The sequence below is a fragment of the Melanostigma gelatinosum genome (genome assembly GCF_949748355.1).
Source record: "Melanostigma gelatinosum genome assembly, chromosome: 3".
NCBI classification, from domain to species: domain Eukaryota; kingdom Metazoa; phylum Chordata; class Actinopteri; order Perciformes; family Zoarcidae; genus Melanostigma; species Melanostigma gelatinosum.
This window is the reverse complement of record NC_136636.1, coordinates 11840051-11849530: the sequence shown is the minus strand read 5'-3', so window position 1 is coordinate 11849530 and position 9480 is coordinate 11840051. Positions and strand designations below refer to the sequence as shown.

Sequence of the window (9480 nt, the reverse complement as noted above, 5' to 3'; positions counted from 1 at the left end):
AATATTCTCATAGTGTAGGCATGTTAATGTATTCTAAAGTTACGTTGTATAAAATTCCTCATATCCTTTACATTAACCTTTGAGATAACAAGTGCCTGTGTGTATTTAACAGCGTCTATGAGTTAATTCAACAGATGGCTGCATCAGTTCAGTATGAACAAAAGCTGACTCTGTCCGAAACAAACTATATTACAGTGCTCCTCTGTTTCTTCTTCTTGAATCAACCCATAGTCCATAAAATCACTCAATCAAACCCACATCGCACACATACACACAGTAAAACACAGTGCACTACAAATACCGGATGTACTGTTAAAAGACAAAGTGCAGTGTGTTTTTGTGTTTTTAATCACAGCTTTTATTTATTCTGCAATAGGCTTGTAAACCTAAAACATTTGTCAGCATAATAAAATCTCAGTAAATCATACAGTAACTCAAGAATCCTAATTCATTCACCCGATGCCCATCGTGCTGTATGTGTGACTCACTACAGTATGGGTATATTTTACACATGGTACAGAGATACCAATCTAAGTTGATGTCTCTGTGAAACAAGATGATCCTCTACAGAAACAAACACTCACAGCATTTATGTCACAAAGAAAAAACAATGTACCCAACTGCAATAAGGTATCAATTTGGTCGTCAGCGAAGTGATGAAGATATCGTCACGCTTCCAGGACAGCTCATGATTTGAAATAAAACAATTCACATCATACATGATACATAATGTTCAGCTTATCAAACAAAACAATGGAAGGCATGCTTTGTAGGAAGAGAGGTTAAAAACAGCAAAAAACATTGATTAAAAAGATAATTGATCCTCACAGCAACATATAAGGAGGATCAGGGTCAGATCATTTTCAATACGCAAAAAAAGAAACATCATATGTGGCTTCTACGGCTATCGTATTATGCACTGTATTATGTATTATTATGATGATGCCGTCCTGACCGACAGCGTCAACGTCGAAGCATAGCACCCGCCCCCTCAAATAAACACTTTTAGCTATGTCAGCAATTTAGCCGTAGTTTGCACTGTTAGCGCTGTTAGCACCGTTAGCTGGCCGTCAGCATGTTGAGAGCCGTCGAGAGGCAATCGAAATGCCCCCGATCTCGGATTTTGCACATATAATGCTTGTCATCGGTGCTCCCGGGTCAGATTCTTGAGTGGTGCAGACTGTCAGACCCTGCTGCAGTAAAATTTTATTTTTTTCTAAATGGACTCAAGTGCTCTGAAACTTAAGTCCACAGGGACTGGCAAAATCAGCACAAAATGAAACTGCATTGTCGTAGCTTTAATCAAGTAAAACAAGACTTGGCCATTTGTCCAGATGTGTGAAGGAAACTCATTTAAAGTTGAAGTTGTTTGTTTGCCCTGGGAAATGTGAAATATCGGCTATACAGCTTCTCCAATTGCTGTAAAACATGTAAACAACCACATATGACAACCTTTGCCTTCACTGTGACGTGAATAGTAAATCTTGCTGTAAGAATTGCTGCCACCTGCTGTTGATATATTATTAGATAGCTGCGTTCGTGAGCAGAGTTAGACCTCAATGCTGGAAGTCAGGCGCAAGCAGAGGGTTGACTCTGTAGGGATGTCCTGGCGACTGATCTCATTCCCATCCAGTCGCAGCGTCCGGAGCTTGGAGAAGTTGGTCACATCCATGACGCTGCAGAAACTACCCAGAGTGAACTCTGATGGGGCAGATGGGGAGGTGGTTAAGAACGCATTTATGTCTTCCCAAAATATTCTAAACATCCAACATCTCAGCACCTACACAATATATCAGTAAGAAAAGAAACTGATGCTACAAGTGGTCCAACTTTTTTTACCATAATATTAAATATTCAGGAATAAATATGCAATAATTGTATTTAAAGTTTTCGTAAAAAACATCCTTAGTGAATGTTTTGATAATCTGCTTCATCAGGACTGTGTGTGTGTGTGTGTGTGTGTGTGTGTGTGTGTGTGTGTGTGTGGTTGGTTCGATCAGATTTGATTCACAGTGGCCTGGAAAAATCAGTAAACTGTCTTGTTTTTTATTTGCAACTGTTGCTAAATCCTTATTGGTGCACAGAAGCATTTTACAAAAGAGCCCCGTCCACATTCCAGAGTGAGTTTTATGCAGAACTCGATTGTTTATCGAAGCTGATTAAGAAATGTTTTCAGGCCCTTTTAATAATTTCTATGAACTGCTTTTTTAATGTTTGTGTAGGCTACACAAATGCTAAATGAAACACCTGTATTCACTTTACCTTTGATCTGGTTGGCTTGCAGATAGAGATGCTGTAGTGTGGTGCTCACTGGAGGGATTCTCTCCAGTTTATTGAAACTCAGATCTAGCTCCACCAGCCCAGTCACATTGAAGGTGTTGGCAGGGATACCCTTGTCTGTTAGCTGATTGTGAGCCATCCTGACGTACTGCAGCTGAGTGAACCGGTCCATGAAACCCTCGGGTAGAGAATCAATGGAGTTGGACTCCAGGTAGAGCTGGTGCAGATGTTCGGGGAGTGCCTCTGGGACCTGGGATAGGAACACTGTGATCGGATTGCAGATTCACTTCATGGGACACTCGCACACACACAGATACACACAATTACCTTCGTCAACTTGTTGCCACTGATCTCCAGCAGTGTGAGGGATTTGAGTGCCGTCAGTGACGTGCCCATGTCTGTGACCGCGTTGTCGTGGAGATACAGGATGGTGAGGTTATCCATTCCCTCCAGGTCTGCAGGTGTTACCTAGGCAACAGTAGAAATAACACTGAAGTCTAATGTGCATGACGTATACGTACAAAACATCAAAAGAGAACAGAGACGCATCAATATCAAACTATGCCAAACGGTACCTTTTCAATCTTGTTGTGGTCGATTCTCAGGTCTTGCAGGGTGCGAGGGAGGTTTGAAGGAAAGGAGGTCAAGTTGTTGTGCTGCAGATATAAACGTGCGAGTCCCTTCAGCTGTCGAAATGCCTACAAAAGGATTTGGAGAATGAACACCAGCATAAGATAAAATAAGATAATCTTTTATTAGAGGATTACAGCAGCATAGTGGATAGCGCAAACAAGACAAATGTATCAAAACAAGTGTTATAAATAAGTAATAAACAGTAAAGAATATTTACTAAGTTAAAAAGTTCAAATCCACAATAACTGAAATATGACTACAACTAAAACCTAAAAATATTATATATACAGATGAATAATTGTTGTACAGTGCATTTGTAGGGCACAGATTATTTTGTGTTTGGTGGTCCACTGGGAGCACAGCTCATCCACATAGTGTTCATTATTAAAAGATATATTTAAAAAAAAAAGGTCTTTGTTGAAATATCAGAATCAGTGTTTGATTGCTCAGCCTGCCAGCTGCTGCAAAAGTTCACATGCAATGGACACTACTTTTCCATTGTGTAATTTTGAGGACACTCGGGGCTCAACACCAACTCTCAAAAGAGGTCGCCGGGCTGGAGCCAGGCGTCAGCTTTTGGTTGCTGAAACTGAAAATACAGTTGCTATTTTTAGACACCTTACATTTTGAGTAATCAAGATACTGTGCAGTTATACCTCAGCTTATTCATGAAAATATTGCGATTGGCAAGTGTTCATCGGCCTGTGTGCCAGTTCTTGCAGCCTTTTCCTCATTATGTCGTTGAGCTGCTCACTCTTGTTGCCTCGAGCTCCAGTGCTCGTCTCGCCCTGTGGTTCTGTGGGATGTGCTATGAACTAGCGAATTTTGATGTATCACTTATCAAGGTGTTGTACGCTCTTTGCAGTATGATTTTCAATTCACAGAATTCACAAATTGTTTTCAAAGTTTTTTGTTCGGGTCTTTGTCAGTATAATCACTTTTCACGTTTGTTTGAGATGTTGACGGGTTTGTCGAACTTTTCAGGCCACAGTCAAAAGACTTGCTTCCCCATTCTCTAAAACAGATGCCTGTGCACTTGTGAGTTAATTCACCAATGCATATGCAGCGTTGTCTGGTTTGAGTTCTGACTGTAACTGCAATATTTAAAAAATAATGAATGCAACACATATTAAATTAGTATTTATTTTGGGGTTTTGCGGTTTGCTGTTCCTATTTTTTACATGTTAAAAAGTGGTTACCACTGAGTGTAACCAAAGACCAAGAGTTGAGCTCTCGCACTATATGGCGGATACATTTACACATTCGGACACTCAAATAAAATGGCGTACAGTAAATGTAATGCACTATAAAGTAATAGGGAGTGGTTTTGGACGCGCTAGTGTAACTGTCTGCTTAATTAAAAAAATGTGATTGGCTGTATGGAGGATGACAACTAAATGTATTATGATGGATTAAAGGCATCATGAAACCGAAACAAAAATGTCTCCTGTTTTTTTTTTTGGCAATGTGATTTATTCAACACACATGTATGCTGAGCAGAGAATTTTTTATTTTTAAATTAATTTCAGATGGACTTTAAACTAAGAACTACATGTCCAAATGCAGAAAAGGCCCACCTTATGCTACATCACATAAAGCAATATAATCATTACTTTTTCCTTTGTAACATGACACTTAATTAGCCATCTGACAACCATTTAGACCAGCATTACCGTTTCATGCTGTGAGCGTACATGTGATGCTGGACTGAGACCAGATGTAAGTTTTACCTTCTCGCCAATGGCGTCAGATGTCAGCTGGTTGTAGTGCATCATGAGCCACACCAGATTGGTTGCATTTACTAGAGCTGAGTCGGGCAGAGCTGTGATGGCATTGTTTTGGAGGTACAGGTATTTCACACGGGAGGGGACGGTTGGCATGGCTGTCAGGCCCCGCCCATCACAGTACATGGCGACTGGGAAGGAGGGGGGGCAGTCACACTCATCTGGACAATCCCCTCCTGTGCTGTCTGCCTGCAGGGAGCCATATCTTTGGCTCTGCGCGCCGTAAAGCCAGGCGAATGGGTCCCGTCCATGGGAGCAAGAGAGTGGCAGCAGGGCAGACAAGAGGAAGACAACCACCACACGCATGGTCACAGTCACACAAACGTTCACGGTAATCTAACAGAGACAAAGACGGAGAGACAAAGCAACACAATTCAAAATAGAAATGAATTAATTCACACTTTGTTAATTGGGCTGTGTTGATTCAGAGTAAACTGACTGTGTTCTTTTGCCGACTCTTTGTATCCTCTTTGGGAAAGTTTCTCTCTTATACAATATGGGCTAGAGGTGGATTTGCATAAATAGATGAATAAAATGTTGTTTAAAATCATAACTTTATAGAAAACGATGCTCGATGACCAGCCAAAGGCACCGTGCGGACTTGTTTTTGAAATGTAACTGGTGTAGAGAGGTACATTCTCGGTGGTCTTAATCCACAGGGAATCCAGAGAGGAAGCATTAAAAAAAGAAAAAGACTAGCCATGAATGCCAGCTTTGTTAATGGTTCTCACTGCTGCCCCCAAATTGTGGGAAAATATCCAATAATTACCCTCTGATTTACAGAAAATTAAAAACAGCTCAAACTAAAATGTTACTCGGTCATCACATGTTTATTCATCTCCTATAAGGTTTCATAGGTAAATACCACAGAGCCAGCCAGACAGACACATGTTCACACACATGCACGTACAGGCAAACACACATACGCACACACGCACACACACACACCTACCTGATCACACAGGGTCTCCCTCGTTGTCCCCTCTCTCTCACAGTGTGCTCAGGACTGAAGGGGACTCTGGCAAACACTTTGTAAAAAAAAAGAAACTTTCCTCCCCTCCCTGCTCTCCTTTATGTTCTGCCCCCCTCTCCAGCCCTCTCTCTGTTCCTTTACTGGTTCCTTCCACCCACCCATCCACCCGCCTGCACCCCATTTTGTGAGCTCAGTCATGGCCCAGCGCACCCCACACCCCTTTCTGGAGCCTCTTTTTCGACTAATGTGTGCACATTCAGTCTCTTTCAGCTGAACCCCACTATTTCTTCAATAGTTAACATTTGCACCTTTGCAACCCCGTCTATTCTTGTTACAGCTGAGTGTGTGTGCATGTGTAATTTGGTTTTACACATGTTACTGTGCATTATGCTTTTTTTGATGAATAACAGTCAATCTATTCCCATGCCGACATGCTTGACAATGTGAAAAGTGTCTGTAAAGGGCCATGTCATGGTTAAAGGGGATATACCGTAGTAATATACTACACAATACAAAACTACTACAATCACAATAATACTATGCAAAGAAAATAGTTTTTAGCTTTCAAACATTAATTAGAGAGACTGATACCGTAATAACAAAATAATATATCCAAACCCTCTTCAGCCCACTTGGCAAACATCCCCAGAGACAACGTTTTGTAGCATGGGTTGATCTAAAGCTCTCCATTCCTCTGCAACAACAGTACATGTTGTAAAGGGTTAAATGAAAACATGTGTGAAAGTCTGTATGGTCTTAATGCGGGCCTCTTCCTAGCTCTGCATCTTTCCTCTGACGCAATCTCCATCTGAACAAGCGTTATCCTTTTATCTTCTCTCCATCGCCTTCTCTGTATGTTGTTATTGTGGGACACCTTTTTACAACATGAGAAGGGAAGAGCAGTGTCATTGTTTAATAGACAGCCAAACATGTTTGCACAGGAGAATGGTCTGTCCGGGCTTTTATGCATTTTAAAATGAAATGTTCAACACATGGCATAGTCTGTGAGAAAACTGACTGATGGTTGAACAAAAGCAGTACTGAAAATAATTGTTTCCTTTTGGTGAACCATTTCATGTGGAGTAAAAACCACTGCCTTGTGTTTCCTTTAGAGATCCACATATATGTTCTCCATCAATGCATCTTCTGCATGTTTCATCCTCTGCGGTGCAATAAACAAGGAAAGACATGTGGCTGTGAAGTTGGCACGTCAAATGTGTAAACAAACACTTGTTGAGTTGACTAAAGCGCAAGGAAGAGCTGCGGCCCTATGACTCTGACCTGGATCTGTCACTTTCTTTCTGAGAGTTAGATTTGAAGATCCTAAAGCTCAGCGGAAGTAGATCTTTTTCTGCAGAATTATAAATTAGGCATGAGGATGAGTGCAGTATGATTCATCAAACAGATGGTGACATAGGCCGTGTTTTCTCCTGGCAGGCTGAGGAAATGCTGCTCGATGTTGGAGGAAGGCTGCGTGCAAATGCTCCTCCTTGCCACGCGAAGGAATACAGGCGGCTGGAATCGACTCAAACCATCCAGAGATGTTAGGGCAGCCATTTCATTTGGATTTAAGTTTTTCTCTTCTTCGGCTGCTGTTTAAAGTGAGAGTTGGTCGTCGATAAGACTTATACTGTTTGAATCTGTATTTCTGCTGTGTACTCATTTCGTTGCTTGGTGTTGACTTTCGTTTAAAAGTGGTTACCATGAGGTTTTAGCCAAGCTTCTTCCCGTTTTGTGGGTGGGCAGGATGAATATGTTGCTACATGTCCTTATCATGGGGTTTGTTGTGAGATTGACAACCGGCCCCAATATGGGGAGCGTTCGGGTTTAATTTAATAACGCTGTGGCTTTAGTAGCCATAATTCTAAACCGTATCCAATGAAAGTGGATGACTCTGAATAGTTTAGTGTCAGTGCCTCCACATCAACCACAGGATATGTGTTGTCCCGATCTCTGAATAACATCCATTCAAATATCATGACACAATTTCATTCAATTGACCGTAGAAGCCTAGAAGACATTATACAACATCTGAAGTCATCCTCCTGCTGCTTGGATATTCTACCAACACACTTTTTCAAAAATATTTCAAACTGCATGAGCACTGATCTTTTACAAATTGTAAACACATCCCTTCTCTCAGGTGTCTTCCCACAAGCCCTAAAAACTGCAGTTATTAAACCACTCCTAAAGAAGGTTAGTTTAGACTCCGCAACGATAAAAAATGATTGGCCAATATCAAACCTCCCATTTTTAAGTAAAATAATTGAAAAAGCGGTTTTCCAACAGCTGACCAACTTCTTGACCGTAAATAACTGCTTTGATGTTTTCCAGTCAGGCTTTCGACAGCACCACAGCACTGAAACTGCTCTTGTTAAGGTTTTCAACGACATCCACTTAAACATAAACAATGGCAGAAGTTCAGTCTTAGTGTTACTAGATCTCAGTGCTGCATTCGACACGGTCGACCATGCCATACTCCTAGAAAGACTAAAAATCTGGGTGGGACTCTCTGGCACAGCACTTAACTGGTTTGAATCCTACTTGAAGGACCGAGAATACTTTGTGTCTGTAGCTGATTACACATCAGAGCTGACTAAAATGACATGTGGTGTTCCCCAAGGTTCAATACTGGGGCCTCTTCTGTTCAACATCTACATGCTTCCACTAGCTCAGATTATGGAAAACAAAGTGTGTTGTCATAATTATGCAGACGACACACAAATCTACATAACTATGTCACCAGGGGACTATAATCCCATACAAGGGCTGGGTAACTGCATTGAACAAACCAACAACTGGATGTGCCAGAATTTTCTTCAATTAAACAAAGATAAAACAGAAGTAATTGTTTTTGGTACCAAGGACGAACAATTGAAAATCACCACTCAGCTTCAGTCACTGATGTTAAAACCCACAAACCAAGCCAGAAATCTAGGTGTAGTTATGGATTCAGACCTCAACCTGAACAGCCATATCAAGACAATTACAAAATCAGCCTACTATCACCTGAAGAATATATCAAGGATTAGAGGACTTATGTCTCAACAGGATTTGGAAAAACTTGTCCACGCATTTATCTTCAGCAGACTGGACTACTGTAACGGTGTGTTTACAGGTCTCTGTAAAAAGTCTGTCAGAAAGCTGCAGCTGATTCAGAACGCTGCAGCTCGAGTCCTCACTAAGACCAAGAGGGTGGATCACATCACTCCAGTTCTGAGGTCTTTGCACTGGCTTCCTGTCCAACAAAGAATTGACTTTAAAATCCTGCTGTTGGTTTACAAAGCACTGAATAGTTTAGGGCCAAAATACATCTCTGATCTGCTGCTACCTTATGAACCATCCCGACCCCTCAGGTCGTCTGGGACCGGTCTACTTTCTGTTCCCAGAGTCAGAACTAAACATGGAGAAGCAGCGTTCAGTTTTTCTGCTCCACATATCTGGAACAAAGTCCCAGAAAGCTGCAGGTCTGCTGAGACCCTCAGCTCATTTAAATCAAGATTGAAGACCTTTCTGTTTGCTGCTGCCTTTAATTGAACCACATTCAATTGATATATTAATCAATTTCCTGCATTTCTGCATTTTACTACTGAATTTTATTTCTTACACTGTTTCTTTAATTGTTTTTAAATCTCCTTTTCTTTTGCCTTATGTTTTGATGCTTTTAATGGTTTTATGTGAAGCACTTTGAATTACCTTGTTGTTGAAATGTGCTGTACAAATAAACTTGCCTTGCCTTGCCTTGCCTTTTAAAATGTGTCCAATTAAGGGCTACATCATCTTAGTGCTCGACCAAATAATAGTCCTGTC

The 9480-nt window shown here is 41.1% G+C and overlaps 1 protein-coding gene across 1 annotated transcript; it reads right to left on the bottom strand.

Moving 5' to 3' along the window:
* Positions 1-327: 327 nt before the first annotated feature.
* fmoda (fibromodulin a) lies at positions 328-5801 on the bottom strand. The gene is made up of 6 exons (XM_079297125.1): positions 5650-5801; positions 4644-5033; positions 2856-2978; positions 2608-2748; positions 2263-2530; positions 328-1701 (listed from the first exon to the last, which is right to left on the bottom strand). Exons 2-6 carry the CDS (start codon positions 5001-5003, stop codon positions 1550-1552), a joined length of 1044 nt encoding a protein of 347 aa, XP_079153251.1. The 5' UTR covers positions 5004-5033; positions 5650-5801; the 3' UTR covers positions 328-1549.
* Between the last annotated feature and the right edge of the window lie 3679 nt (positions 5802-9480).